The sequence below is a fragment of the Bubalus bubalis genome, chromosome 4 (assembly GCF_019923935.1).
Source record: "Bubalus bubalis isolate 160015118507 breed Murrah chromosome 4, NDDB_SH_1, whole genome shotgun sequence".
In the NCBI taxonomy this organism is placed as follows: Eukaryota; Metazoa; Chordata; class Mammalia; order Artiodactyla; family Bovidae; genus Bubalus; species Bubalus bubalis.
In genome coordinates this window covers 30693293-30709529 of record NC_059160.1, presented here as the reverse complement: position 1 = coordinate 30709529, position 16237 = coordinate 30693293, and the positions used below count along the sequence as shown (strand labels likewise).

The 16237-nt window shown below is 36.4% G+C and overlaps 1 protein-coding gene across 4 annotated transcripts in view; it reads right to left on the bottom strand.

The window, feature by feature from the left end:
• The window catches only part of PDE3A (phosphodiesterase 3A), a 361465-nt gene that overhangs the window by 11257 nt on the left and 333971 nt on the right, over window positions 1-16237 (bottom strand). For all 4 annotated transcript variants that reach the window (XM_006067621.4, XM_044941226.2, XM_044941225.2 and 1 more), the window contains exons 10-14: window positions 11778-11889; window positions 5049-5162; window positions 4713-4912; window positions 2811-3014; window positions 1535-1690 (exon numbers count right to left, since the gene is read on the bottom strand). In XM_006067621.4, coding sequence (XP_006067683.4) covers window positions 1535-1690; window positions 2811-3014; window positions 4713-4912; window positions 5049-5162; window positions 11778-11889 — 786 coding nt within the window. The remainder of the gene's footprint in view (window positions 1-1534; window positions 1691-2810; window positions 3015-4712; window positions 4913-5048; window positions 5163-11777; window positions 11890-16237) is intronic.

Here is a 16237-nt window from a genome sequence, read left to right as displayed (position 1 = left end):
TTGTCTTGTCTCCTAGAAAGCTTAAAATAACTTATTCCTCAATTAAAGTTAGTACCTTATCCCAGCTTTGGGTTGAATTATGTCTTCTGTGATTATATAGCTTCTGATATTCTTATTTTTCTATGTTTAATATTACTACTGTATAAGTACTACTGTATAAGTGTTTTTATTTTGAACTAATTTATCTTTCTAAAGAAAAAATTAGATTGAAAGCCTGAAATTACCTAGCAACATTAATGAAAGAATTATACCAAAATATCAACAATGGTTATGCCTATATATGTAATGGAATTATCACAAGTTGCTTTTCTTTACATTTTATCTATAGTCAATATTTCAGGACTGAGTATCAATTAGTTCCAAGAAAACACAATCTTTTCTAGAAAGTACAAACCTTTTTTTATGAGTCTTATCTATAATACTCAAAAAATTCTTTCTTTAAATATGTTTGGTGAATGGTGATTTATTACTTACTAAGGGGCCTCATCTTATTTCTGGATGACTTTGGGAATACAAATTTCTTTTTAATACTGACCTAAAATCTGTCTCCTTATAACTTCTATAGACTGGCTATAGTCATGTCTATTTTTAGGGAAGTTTTTTGTCTTCTTTTTAATAAAGCAAATCCTGTGGTATCTTATATAATTTATCTTCTTTAAGCTGTACAACATCGTTATAAACCTAATCCTAATTTTGCATGTCAGTCTTTTAAGTATCTAAAGAGAGTTATTACTTCTGTTTTTCCTTAGGGTACATATTTGTACTTCTTTCCTGGCCTTTTAGGTCACTACTGATGCCTGTCATTTACCCATCTCCACTACCTCGAGATTCCTCTTATGAGAGACGTTTATAGCACCAAACACAAGGTTTTAAGTACGGCTGGGGTAAGGTCATGTGGGGAAGATCCCTTCATGTTCTGTTGGTAATGTGTCAAATAAAATGCTATTTTTATTAGCTTTTTCATGTACTGCTGTTATAAACTATTAGAAAAGTAAATGAACTTAACTTGATATACATTCATCCACATAAGTTTAAACCTAGCTTCTATTATGATAAAATTGATGAGTATTTTAATGGGATTCCTAATATTTTCTGAGGTCATTCTATTATCTTAACACCCTTTTCCATCAAAATACTTAATAACTTTACCTTAAGAGTTTTATGTCTATAGTTCAATTTTTGTCATTTTTTAAACCTCTGATTAAAATTGGCCAGTGCCTTTTCTCATGGTATCATGAATATAAAAGGACTAATCACACTTTTACAGCCTTTGGAAGCTTTAGAGCAGGGGTCCCCAACCTCCAGGATCAAATGCTTGATAATCTGAGGTGGAGCGGATGAAATAATAATAGAAATAAAGTGCATGATAAATGTAATGTTCTTGAGTCATCCTGAAATCAATCTCCTACCCCGTCTATGGAAAAATGGTCTTCCATGAAACCAGTCCCTGGTGCCCAATAGGTTGGGGACTGCTGCTTTAAGGAATCTATAAGCAGCCTCAATATGGATTAAGGAAAATAGTTAAATTAGTTACCTGTTCATAAAATTCATTGACAATACCCTCCGTCCACTGAAGATGGAGCTCTTTACTCTTAGCTGGCCCATTGATATCAGCCAACTTTATACACATTTGACAAACCAGTAGACGATCATTTTCATTGGTCCAATCTATTCCAACTTCATCATTCACCTGTTTGAAGGACAAAGTTTAAGTGAATGCACAAGTTGAACAGGAAAATAAATTACAGAAAACTGATCATCTTGTTACTATGTATTCTGATCTGTCCACCATGTGCAGATAGGAATACCAAGTAATGAGAAACATCTCAGCTGTTTCAAATAATGTTATTTGGCTTGCATAAATTAGCAGTGAAATAGCTCACCTAAAAAAATAATAACAAATGATAGATAATTATGGAACTGAAAACAAATGCTATTTAATACTAGCATGTGTTATAAATTACTATTAAAATACTGTAGCTAAAAATAATAAGAAATTTTCTTGAGTTACTATTTGGGCATTTATTATATGTTTGATGTATTAAATTCTGCTTCAGGTTTTTGACCTTTACTACTACCAGGTATTAGTATTCCACAGAGATGAGAGCAAAAAAAAAAACTAAAACAAAATCACAATGATAGTTAGAATTCTATTATTCTTCTGCAGTACAAGGTATAATATATACCTGCTGCTGCTACTGCTGCTAAGTCGCTTCAGTCGTGTCCGACTCTGTGCGACCCCATAGACGGCAGCCCACCAGGCTCCCCCCTCCCTGGGATTCTCCAGGCAAGAACACTGGAGAGGGTTGCCATTTCCTTCTCCAATGCATGAAAGTGAAAAGTGAAAGTGAAGTCGCTCAGTCGTGTCCGACTCTGTGCGACCCCATAGACGGCAGCCCACCAGGCTCCCCCCTCCCTGGGATTCTCCAGGCAAGAACACTGGAGAGGGTTGCCATTTCCTTCTCCAATGCATGAAAGTGAAAAGTGAAAGTGAAGTCGCTCAGTCGTGTCCGACTCTTAGCAACCCCGTGGATTGCAGCTCACCAGGCTCCTCCACCCATGGGATTTTCCAGGCAAGAGTACTGGAGTGGGGTGCCATTGCCTTCTCCGTAATAGATACCTACAGGACCTCAATATATTAGGTTTCCACATTGGGACCAATGCTTAAATAACTGCTTCTGGTTTAACACTGCATTGCATTTCGTTTTCACATTCGACATCTGTGAGGTGGCAGCAATGACTTTTAACACTCTCATCCATGACATCTTTCAATGTGGCCAGAAAACGAGGACTGATACAAATCTAGTTACCTTGGCATTAAATTTGGCAACAAAGTCGAAGTGTTTCTTCAGGTCAGTGGCCAGAATTGCTTCAATGACAAGGAAACGGAAATGCTTAAATTCCACATGGTCAAGGTTAACTAAGAAGTTATATTCTGGCCGGGACATGAAAAGGTTCCATGCAGCAGCCGCATGATGATTCTCCAAGACTGAGCGATCATTGTAGAGCACCGCCTAGGCAAAGACGAGAGTCGAGTTCAGCTTTTTAAATTAGAAACAAAAATAAATGAGAATATGCAAAACATTTGGAATCATCTTTAATCATAGAACATAGAAATGCAACCTTGTAACAGCTAGTTATTAAGAATTACTTATTACTGTACATTGACTGTTTACTTTTCTTGGTTATTTTTTCTTTTTTTGGTAAGATAAAGTTCATTTCCTTGAAATTTTATTTCAAATTCTTGTAAGTGAAGGGTGTAGACTTAGCTTATTTCGAATTACTCTTCTTTTTGCAAGACACAGGAATTTAACCATAAAAATATGCAAATATATTAATATCCCTAAGAGGTAACTCAGTTATCTCCCACATCTAAAATAAGAATGACTTCCTTTTAATTAAACACATGTAACTAATAAAGAACTTCCTTGGTGGCTCAGACGGTAAAGCCTCTGCTTACAATGTGGGAGACCTATGATATCCCTGAGAAGCCCATAATTCAAACTATTCTTACCTCACAGTCATAGGAAATATCACCCTCTGTCTAGTAATTGAAAGTATATAGTAAATATCTACTTGTTTGAATAATGCTGAGGGAAGCTGTGAAGCAAAAGAAAGTTGCCTAAAAAAATGCCTAAAGTCTAGTGTGGCAGATTGAAGATGGAAGGGAAAAAAAGGTATAAGGACAAAAAGGAAAGACCAAGCACATGAAAATTAATATTGAGGTAAATGAAAATACATGGACATGTAGGAAAACTGAGCGGTAAAATGTGCTGGCCAAAGGATTTGCTTATGTTTAGGGAAAATATATAGTGTACGGAGGAAACAGTGAAAGAAATGTAAGTAGTCAGAAAAAAAATCAGGATATTTGTACTGTATACAGATGAAAGGAAAATTACTTAAAGGAAATTAATTTTAATTAAGGAAAGCTCTAGGCTAGTCTATAAGAGAGAGCATGGAAACAGATAAAAATAGATGAGAATAAAAGACAAAAACAAACGTGACAAAAAAGAGTAATGGGTCAGATTAGTCTCCAGAGCATCTAGAAAGAAAAATAAGATCATGGGATCTTTAGTAAAATGGGTCCGTCCATCTGATTAAATCAAAGTTTAATTATATAGATGGAGATTCCTAAATACTTAGTGATTGATATTTGACTGAAATTTAAGCACATGCCCAGAGGAACGTCTTTAAAGTTACTGTTTTGAGAAAACTTTGTTCAGGTAAAAAATTTACCTCAAATAAAATAAATCAATCTTTAATTCTTCCTAATCAATAAAAATGCCATAAAAATGATATTTGTTATAATCTATCTCAAAGGAACTGGATTTACATCCAAAGAAGCCTCTAATTCTTAAAGAACTGAGAAAGATTTGGTTCTCCAATCTTTTCAGGAAGAAAACTTTTGTATAGGTTAGATATTCTTTGTTGAGGAAATTCATTAACATGAATTCAAGCAGTTTTTCTTCCTCATAAGAAAACTGAGAAGGGATCTCCATAGGTGATAAATGTAGATGCATCATTAATAACTTAGAACAAACCATCATATCTTTTCAAAATGAGCATGGTCTCTAAGAATTTTATCTCAGGTCTAAATATAGTTTCGTTCATATTTGCTTGGTGCCTGCTATAAGTCAAATTTATAAAATTAATGTTCTTCAGAGAAATCTCAAAATTGAATTACTTCCCCTGGTCAAAATCGCAAGGTTTACCTGAGGGGCGCTCGTTGCAACCAGGAAAGCATTAGTCCTTCCCGGGTGATCATAGTCATGCATGGCTGCAGCCACATACAAGGCCATCAACTCCAAGGCAGGGATATTTCCAGACAAACATCCGTATTTATCATCAGGCACATTATACATTTTTGAGAATACATATCCCATATGGCCATGTGTAAATCCACTGTCAGAATCTGCGAAGAGACAATGAAAATAATATAGCTTTGAAGAAAGTAGTAAACTGATATCAGTTATGTTCACTTCTTTATTTAAAAAGCCACTCTTCCGTTCCCCTAGTTTACAAGGGAGCATAGAGAACTTAATATGTACCTGAATCGCTTGCTGATCCGTGATCATTAATCACAGTTGAGAGGCCTGGAATAGGTTGTGTCGTGAGATACCAAACAGCATGTAAGACATCCGTGGCATGGATTCTGTTGTGGTCTGTAACCAATGCAAAGGAACAGGCATGCATCTGTGAACTCTGGGGTCCGAGGACTAAGAGTGCCACCTACTGGACAAACGGTTTAGTCCTCACATTTAAATAACCTGGGTGAAAGTCAGCCCAACATTCTAGGACAAATACTCTGTGATTGCTCTTCCGTTTCTCTATAATATTCATAGTAACAAGAAAAAAAAAAAAAACTTACAACATTCATCACACATGCAGATGTCTTAAATGAACAAAATCTGTGTCCAGCATCCACCTAACATAAATAAATTTCACTAAATAACCCAACATATACAAACACACTGTGCGAATCCACGGCAATGTTTACTCTTGTGCTTATGCCCATGTTCCTGTGTAAAACTATGCAGAGGACTAGAACAAAAGGCCATGATACACTTAACCTAGGTCAGATTTGGTCCATACCAGCCAGTGTCTCATTTCTGATAAATAGCACTCAAATATAACCTCTGAATTGAAAACAGTGTTATTCTTCTGTATCAAACTTAAAACACTGTAAGAAAACGAGTAATGTTTTCTATATGTATTAATAGATAAAATCCACAAAGCACATCAAAACCAAAATCAATTATGTTCTCTGATCTAGAAATTCTGGTTTGGGAATAAAGTTCTAGGAAATACAGAAAGAGAAAAAATTGAAACCTCTTTGTACAATAACATAAGGGGTTGAGCCATCCTGAAGTGTATAAATCTACAGGGCAACCAAGTCCCCCAGTTAAAATGTCCTTATCATAGCAATAGGGTTCTATTTCTACACGTGTGGTCTAGCCTCTATGGAACCATGACCAAAGGCCCACTGTGTTCCTGGCTCACCTTCTTTGTTAGTTCATTTTTTCTGTGTTTTTCTCTTATCTGACCCTTCAGAATACTTCACTGATTTGGTATGCTTTATTCTAAGTATGCTAACTTCATACATTTTATTCCTAATGACCAACCATGATATGATTTCCTTCTATAAGGTAATAGATGACACCTCTGAATAGCACTCAACAGATGAGGAGAAGCAAAAACAGAAGAGAACAAGCAGAATAATAATGAAAATTTGAGAGCAACACCTGTTGTCTGATCAGGGAAGAAAACAGAAATTAGGACATCTGTGTTGTTGGCGGCACACAGGAGCATGTAGGAAGACGGTGTGCGTTTTCCTACATTTCTGGCAACTTTAAGTGAAGACACATGGGTAAATCTTGGGTAAACACTCCAGAAACTCACTGAAGGGTTGAAGGAGGTCTTGAGAGGATGTTTTCAGAAGAGCTTTGAGAAGCAGACCTTCTAAGTTCTGGAGTGGTAAACAGCAAACCTTATTCACTGTATCATTGCCAAAGGTGAACACTGATATTACCTAGTCTCCAAAGAACACTTTTATTCAAACTGGGGTCTCTGTCTCCATGTATGCACTATCCCAAATGATTTAAGACAATTACATTTTAAATCTATATCTGTGCCAGTGTACAAAGTTGATCATGCTAGAAGTCTCAGGGTCTAGGACATACCTGATTTTATCTCTGCTCTGACATTTATTACCTGTATTACTGAGTCATTTAAAACATTGTCTCATTTCCTTATCTTAAAAACATGGAGACAATAATAGTGCCTATTTCATAGTACAATTTTGAGAATTACAGAAGGGGACCTATTTTAAAGTGGCTGCTGTATAGTAAGCTTGTGATTGACGTAAATATCATTCACCTAAAATACATGATGAGATGGTTGGATGGCATCACCGACTTCATGGACATGAGTTTGAGCACGCTCCAGAAGTTGGTGATACACAGGGAGTCCTGGCGTGCTGTAGTCCATGGGGTCGCAGAGAGTCATATACGACTGAGTGACTATACGGAACTGAACTGAAAATACGTGATTGCCCTTACGGCACAATGCTGGATTTGTAAGAATAGAATTGAAGAGCTAAAAATAAACGCCAAGCTAAGCCATGGAGGAGGGAGAAGGCAGTGGTGACCCACCAGAAGAACATGCAACCTGGTCAGAGGGTTTCTGGGGCTATGATGGAAGCGAGTTTCTGGGTTAAGTTCTTTACTCTTCCCTTGCGACAAGCTGGGAAAATTACTGTGTGATGTAAGTACCATTACTACTACAAGTCAGAGAAACCTGTGCATGTGCCCAGCATTACAAGGTGGGTGGAGGCAGTATCAGGGTATGGACTGTGTCTCTTTGGGATGAAAAATAGACAACACTAAGTCAGGTGAACTTGTAGCTCTTGAGTTATACTGCTTACTGGCCTGTTCCCAATCCCAAGGTCCAAGTCCAGAAGGGTTTATAGCTTGTGTGTGTGTGTGTGTGCTTACGCTTAGTCATTCAGTTGTGTCCAATTCTTTGTGACCCTATGGACTGTAGCTCACCAGGCTCCTTTTTCTATGGAATTCTCCAGGCAAGAATACTGGAGTGGGTTGCCATGCCCTCCTTCAGGGGATCTTCCTGACCAGGGATTGAACACATGTCTCGTAGGTCTCCTGCATTGGCAGGCAGGTTCTTTACCACTAGTGCCATCTGGGAAGCCCAAAATTTCACTGAACAAACTATCTAAATAATTTAGTGCTGAAAATGTAAAAAAAAGAGAAAGCTTGTCAAACACATTTTTTGAGGTAAGTATAACCATTTTGGGGCTTCCCTGGTTGATCAGATGGTACAGAATCTGCCTGCAATGCAGGGGACCCAGGTTTGATCCCTGGGTCAAGAAGATCCCCTGCAAAAGAAAATGACAACTCACTCCAGTATTCTGGCCTAGAGAATTCAATGGACAGAAGAGCCTGGTGGGCTCCAGTCTATGGGGTCTCAAGAGTCAGACATGACTAAGCAACTAAAACCTAAATTAACTTATAATCATTTTAAGTAGATACACATATATGTATAACTGAATCACTTTGCTATACCCCTGAAATGAACACAACATTGTTAATTGATTCTACTCCAACATAAAATAAAAGTTAAAAAGTTTTTTCTATATATGTTCTGCTTTCTAGAGGTTAACATAATCTTGATTTAAAAACTAGATATGAGAGTATAGGGGGGAAAAAACCTTCCTTTTGCTTTTGAGTATAGGTTCACAAGTGCTAAAGAATAGCTAACCAAACCTAACTCCTTTAATACATATTACATATATTTATATAGAAATAGTTATGCAGGTGTAATTCTAAAAGGATTATATTGTCACTATCACTTAAGCAGGATGGAAAAGTTATCTGCCTTTAAGAAGTCGTTAAGATATTTATTAAACACATACTCACACCTACTATGAGAAAATACTGTGCCAAGTGCTGATGGCACCGTTGCTCTTGCCATTAATTCTCTGGGGACCACCTCAGGCACAAAGGCACCTGAGTCAACATAGGGGATTGAGAAGTTTCTATAAAACAGACAAATATGCTCAAAGACTGCTCTTCTTTTTCTGGCCTTGAAAGGCAACTGACAGAGCTAAGGAATGAAATCAGAGCTATCCTTATTTTATGATTATTATTCTCATCTTCTTCCTTCATTGCTGCATTTTGGACAAACCTCTTAATAATTCTCTCACCCACCTGGCAAACACCCCCCCGCCCCTGCCTCTTAGACAACACATAAACACATGTGCACATACTAATAACATCACCCGCCTTCCCCTTTCCCAGAACCTGCCTACCCCCTCTTCTGCCTTAATAGACCTGTTTTCTCTTTTTCTCCTTTTCCTCAAGCACAGGGTTGCAATGAGCTGCTATGGAAGGCTGGGGTTGCCTATAAAATTTATAGGTTTTTAGAACTCAATTTACAGATTTTCTATTTAAAGTTCTCTATGCTCCTATTCATCAATGAGTGAAGCAAAGTACTAGAGAATAGAAATGAGACTTGAAATACTTTTTCCCCCACCTTTGGAAAGTAGCTAATAGTGTAGCAGTTCTGCCCTCCTAGCTTGTGGCATGTCACCTCGGTGGCTACCTTTAAACTCGGTGGGCGCATCACATACGCCTGATCAAACTGAACTAGACGGAGGCTGCGCTGACTGCGCTCAGTCGCGTCTGACTCTATGCCACCCCATGGGCTGTAGCCCGCCAGGGGACCTTCCCGACCCAGGGATCTAACTCGCAGTCACTTAACGTCTCCTGTTCTGGCAGGCGGGTCCTTTAGTAAAGGTTCTGGGCACAAATGTACAAGCTTTTATACTTTCCCTCTTCTCTTAGAAATTGTTAAAAAGTGTAATTAAAACTGTAATAAAATTTTAGTTTCTAACATTTTAGCTCATTGTCATATTAAGGCTAATCTTGCCTGGAAAACCCCATGGACGGAGGAGCCTGGTGGGCTGCAGTCCATGGGGTTGCTAAGAGTCGGACATGACTGAGCGACTTCACTTGCACTTTTCACTTTCATGCATTGGAGAAGGAAATGGCAACCCACTCCAGTGTTCTTGCGTGGAGAATCCCAGGGACGGGAGAGCCTGATGGGCTGCCGTCTATGGGGTTGCACAGGTTCAGACATGACTGAAGCGACTTAGCAGCAGCAGCCCTATTTTGGTTACCTTTAGGCTTTTTTCATTTAGTTACGGGTTTATACAGAAATATTAGAAACATAGTTCTCTAGGAATAAATGCTAAATTTTTGCATATGTTAATTTTAAATAATGATAAATACAGCTTTTAATAAATATCTATCTTGGTCTAAATTTATAACCCTATAACATGCACGGTATTATGATTTAAAAGTGATCATGAATTAAGTTAAAACTTTTTTGTGAGAAGATGTAAATGAATTCCCTTTCACATCTAACAGAAAAAGCAAAGATATAACAAATTCTTTTCCACATGAAAAACCTGGTATTTCAGGAAAAACATCTGTTTACTTGCAATATATAAATAGGTAATAATAAAATTTAGAATCTGCAAGCTTTTTACAGTTAAATAAATACTGGTCAACTTTATAAGTTAATGGAATACTATCTAGAGAAAAGTTGAAAGAGATTTGAACTCAGTGGAACTTGGCAATAGCTGATTATATTATATGGAAATTTAATATCAGTATTATTTATAAATTTAATTTAAATTTAATTCATCAATTAATATTATTTGTAAATTTAGTCTGATGACTAGCTGTTCTTTAATGTTTGCAGTGGCTTCCTTTTTGTAAAAGCTTATTTATGTAATTCCTTAAGCTTTGAGAAATCACTAACACTTAGGTCAATCCCTGGCATTCAACCAGGGTAGCTCTGGGAAAGCGGTATTAAAAAAGCAAGGCTTATCTTAGGATCCTTTCAAACTACCCCTTTTTCATAACTCTCTCTCCACGTCCATGGCTCCATCCGCCAGAATTTCCCACGGTGCCCAGAGCTCTTAAATTCCCCTCTCTACTCCACCGTCCTATTTTCTCTGCATTTAGTCCCATATTCTCCCACAAATCTCATTTGTAGATTTAATTCTTGATTCTCCTTTCTACCACACAACTTGCAAATTCAATAACTCATTCCTCTTTCCTATCACACATCAACTGTGCATTTTTATCCTAATGTAGCATGTGATGGCATTTTCAAAACCAGTGTCTTGATAATGAATCACTTGGTTAATGCACTACCCTACTCCTTCTGAACACAGTTGTTCTAGTCTCCATACTTAAGCTCTCTGCTACTAGAAATAGACATGAGTTCTGGGGTTCTAAAGTTCAAAGTACATACAAGCAAATTTAGAAACTTGAAAGTTAAAACATGATTTAAGTAACACAAGCTCTAGTCAACATACTGTATTTAGCTATTTTTTTCTTTCTATTTTTTCTTTCTAAAGTTCCATGTGATTTCTGTACCCTTCTGATTAGATTTACAGCCATTTCTCCAGTTTCATATATTCTGTAGCATGTACAACAACGCTACTTACACGTTCTGATGATACAGAAATGCTACATATTGAAAATTTACTATCTCTTCTGTGTTCCAGTTCCTCATGATTACAAAGGACAGACTTATTCTTGCAATATTCAGAGTTCATAAGCTTGGACCCTTGGCTGTGCCCTCTCCTTTGGTCTTCACATTTTATCTTAATTTTTAAAAAAAGTTCCTAATAATTTCTGCACAACCACTTCCAGTTGTCTTTTCTTTTTCTGTTTTATTCATTAGACCATCATCTTCCTGTCCCTCTATTCCCAGCCAGGCTTATCTTATACTGAAAAACTTTAATTGTGAGTTAACTCGGCAGATGCTAGAGCAAAGGTTGAGAATTCTACCCAGTAAAAGGAGTATGTTATAAAATGAGCAACAAATTAACATGTATTTATTTAGTATACACTTAAATTGGAGCTACTTATGTGCAAGGCACTATTATAACCTTTTAACAATTATTACATCATTTTATCCTTGCAACAATCCTATGAAGTAGTTATTATTATATCCATTTTACAGATTAAGAAATGAGGCATTTAAAGGTTAATTAAGACCAGGGTGTCCTACAGCTGATTTGTAAAGGGACCAGGATTCTAACATAAACTATTATTTCCTAGTCACTATACCAGGTGACCATATAGGATGCTTACAGTGTGTAATTCTGTGCTAGCTCTTAATTCAATATCCCATTACCCATAGCAAATTTAATGGATTTTAAAAGTATTAATTCTTCTACTTACAAGGAATTTCCCTGTAGCCAGTCTCCAAAGCATGAAAATAATTCATGAATTCCCTAACTGGAATTTTAAAAGCTTCAAAGAGGCCCATGTCTTCAAAAAGTCTGTATGATACCTGTAAAAGAAAAATCAAGGTCTTACAAAACATCCCTTGATGTGTATTATACATAAAGAGAAAAATGGGGGAAAAGTATACATTCTATCAACCATATTAATGTGTTGCCTATTGAAACCCTTACTGGAAACAACAGATCAAATAGATATTGAAGACTTCTATGGCCTAGCCCTCTATATAATATATTTTTAAAGGCAGAGACATAAACCTAAGAAACAGCCAATGAAAAAAATCCAGTATACACTAAAGAAATATAACAAGGTACTAATTGTGTGTGATATCAATAATAAGAGAATGATACTGAGTAAATTGCTAATTGTATAATATATATGTTAAATAAAGAATGAGAAAAAGCTTTTATCTGGACTTATTTTATAAATTAAAAAAAAAGCTTTCTAGAGGATAAAGAATTGTGCCTTAATGAAGAATAAGGGAATAGAATTACAAGAAAGAAAAGAGTGTCTTGACTGAAATATATAGAGAAAAAAAGATTTGTTCTAATCCAGTATAAATAAAAATTTTTGAATGATTTTTCCTCATTTGCCATCTCTCTCCTTTGAATATCTATTCTCCTTCTAATTACTTTCATAGCTCTAGAGACTCAAATCAGCTAAATATGTTTGGATGTGACTGGTATCTTTGATATGCAAATTGTGGAGAATGAAAAAAATGATAAAGGCACAGAAGAGAGTAATTGGGAGAGAAATGGTTATTCACATGGCAGGATGGAGAGCAGCATCATTTACAGTGACCACACTTTTATTTTTAAAATACAATGTGTAAATCAATGATAATTCAATACAAATTTTTAAAAAAGTGGTCTCACTTTATGTCACAAAGACACAGTACTGGTTATAATTCAGGAGACTGAGAAAGAACTATTTATCCTTTAAGTTATTTGTATTCTTGCTTAAAATTCTCAAACTACTTCTTCTAAATGTTTGATCACTTCATAGTTAAATTTCTATTTTCATTATGAACTTTACATCTACTCAAATTCACTAATATTCTTTTATTTGGAGATTTAATTTTCATCAATGACATATATTATGTTTATATTTGTGTACATACATAATACACATTTATGGGACTTCCCTGGTGATTCAGACAGTAAAGAATCTGTCTGTAGTGCAGGGGACCCCAGTTCGAATCCTGGGTCAGGGAAGATCCCCTGAAGAAGGGAATAGCAACACAGTCCAGTATTCTTGCCTGGAAAATCCCAGTGACAGAGGAACCTGGCAGGCTACAGTGCATGGGGTCATGACTGAGTGACTAACACACACATACACATTTATATCTAACTAAAAAAGGGGATTTATTCATTCAGCATATGTCTACTGTCTCCTGTTTAAGACAATTTCCATATATAATGCATATATATGCATATATATATGAAAAAACAAGGAAGCTTTCCTTAAAGGAATTTATGGTCCAGCAGGTGAGGGCAGTAAATTATAGACATAATTAGTGTGTAACGTACACACTATGACTGAGCTTCCCCTAGTGGCTCAACCTAAATGCAGGAGACCACCTGCAGCACAGGAGACATGGGTTAGATCCCCGGGTCCGGAAGATCCCTGGTGAAGGAAATGGCACCTCATTCCAGTATTCTGGCCTGCAAAATCCCATGGACAGCGGAGCCTGGTGGGCTACAGTCCATGGGGTCACAAGAGCTGAACAGAACTTAGCAACTAAACCACCACCACACTATGACTGAAAGGGATGTTATATGAACAAAGAAAAAGGGAAGCAGGAATAGAGCTTTGAGTCCAGGACGACATGGCGATTGCTGTTTTAAATATGGTGGTTAGAAGAGGCATATTCAGGTGAGTTTGAGCAAATAATCGAAGGAGATGCAGAGTGTCATATAGGAATATCTGAGGAAAGTTTCCTAAGCAGAAGAGAAAGATGGTGCAAAGGCCCTGAGGTATGTCTGCTGTACTCACAAAACAGCAAGAAGACCAGCATGGTCAAAACAGAATGAATGAGGACCGGAGTAAAATTTAAGTTAGTGACTATAGAGTGGTGTTGACTGGGTTGCAATCCTGTTTCACAGCCAGATTGACCAGTATGAGGACTTTTATACTGAGTGAGGCAGGGAACCTTTGAAGAGTTGAAGCAGGGAAAGTGTCTTTATTTGACTTATGTTTTCAAAGGAGCACTGTGGCTGCCCATTGGGAATAGAGTATGTATATTATTTACACGCACTTTTTTCACTTTGAAAAAACTATACAGGTAAGTATACTTAATTTTGCCCCTTTTTCTGTGTTACATAACATCTCCACCTCATCTCTTTAAAAATACAATAGAAAGTTAAGTTTGTGGTTTCTGTCATATTTCATAGTTCTTCTAGTTATTTTCTCCTTATTATTGCTTTAAGCTATATTCGAGTCCTTGTTTATAAATACCCAGTGGATTTAACTATACATGTTACTGCAATAAAAATTATTTATAATAGCAGCAGCTATGGACACACACATATACTCACTATTCTGTATAGATATATATGGCATTTAATAAGCTTGATGCCTCCTCCAAGTACATATATTTACATATATTAATTACTTACATTAATTAATCCATGTAGCATCTTATGAGATAGACACTGTTACTTATTACACTTGAAAGCAGAGGACTCTAAGGCACAGAAAAGTTGAATGACTTGTAAAAGATCACACAGTTGACACATTATCAGACCAGAATTCAAGTCCAACATTATGGCTTCAGACTGTGTGCTCTTAACTGTTTCATATCCTATCACCATTATTTGAAAAGCAATATTGTTAGGACTGTAAATGACTAAAGTTTCCTATTATTCTCTTAAAATATTTGAAAGATGAATTGAAAAATTCAGACAAGACATTTTTAGGTTATGATTTTCAAATAGGAAAGTTTTCACTGAAGCTGTTAGAAATCAACAGGCGATGATCCAAACTCATAAATAAAGAAAAGTCACTGTTAACTGGGTAAATATTGGTAACCAAAAAAAGTAAATACTCTTCCCAAATCTGAATGATGTCCTTTTAAATTTGTTAAAATAAACATGATAATCATCAAAAAGGCAGGCAGTACATTAAGGCTGAGAAGTCATTTCCATTGCACATATGTCTCTTTAAAAGTCTTTTGAAGTGAGACTTTTTCTGTGTAGTCTCAGCCAGAAGGTGATTTCTTGGAATGTTAAAGTTAATTCATTTCAGCTGTTCTAAGGCCTTATAAAGTGCAAAAAAAAAAAAAAATGCCTTTTACACACTGAAAATTTCATGGTTTTTGTGCTTATAAACTCAAATCAGAGAAAAAATATCATAAAGTTCTACTTAGCAAGGTAAATAAAGTTGCCTTTTCTCAAAGTTCAATATTTGGTTTTATAGAAAAATTGAGACATTGTAAACCATGTAGTTATTTATTTTGAAAGATAAGTGGAAAAAAGATACAAAAATCTAATTGCTATTTATATCTAATCTTCTATTGTCTATTTATATTCACAAGTTAGAAAATATTTTGTGGCAAAACCTGTCAAGTTGCTCCCTTCCGTCACTCCCCCAACCCCCACGCCTCACAGAATTTCAAGGGGAGCTAGGTTTCTGCAACACTATTTAGAACAGTCACTTGTGCTGTAAAACCAATTGCTATAATGACAACTTTCTGTTGCTCAGACTCTACATTCTGAGTTTGAAAATACAATCAATAAATGCATTTGGCAGGGGCTGAAAAGAATTTGAAATAAAGGTAAAACCCTGGACTTCCTATATATAGATACATCAAATCCTGGGTCCAATGTTTACCATATGACTTTAGATGAGCCGTATCGTTTCTCTTTTAAGTCTCAGTTTCTTCTCCTGTCAACTAGAGATTTTAAAAAAATACCTGCATCCAAGTTACTCTGAAGACCAAATTGTAAAGTTTTGGAACATCTGTAACATATATGCCAAATACAAAACAATTTGAGACTTTTCTTCCCATACCAGGGAATACACTCTTCAATAGAAGAGAAAAAAGACTTTCTGGCACACTGCCACCTCCTCTCGTGGCACCATTTCAGGCATTTTTCCAGGTAAAATCATACCCTTAGAGTTCTGTACGCGATGAGTTTCAGGGATGGGACACAAAACCTCCCTGGAGAAGTCTTGAGGCATGAGGCAGAGGTGGACTGAAGAAAACAGGGGCCCTTTTAAACCTGCCTTCAAGCTCAGCCAGCATAAAAAGATGCTGAAGATGCTGCTCAGCATCAAGGAGAAAGGAAGAGAAAGAGAATGGCACTATTAATTTGCAAAAACATGCATGTATCTTGAGGATATTCTGCCAAATGAAATAAGTCAGACAAAGACAAACACCATACAATTTCACTTAT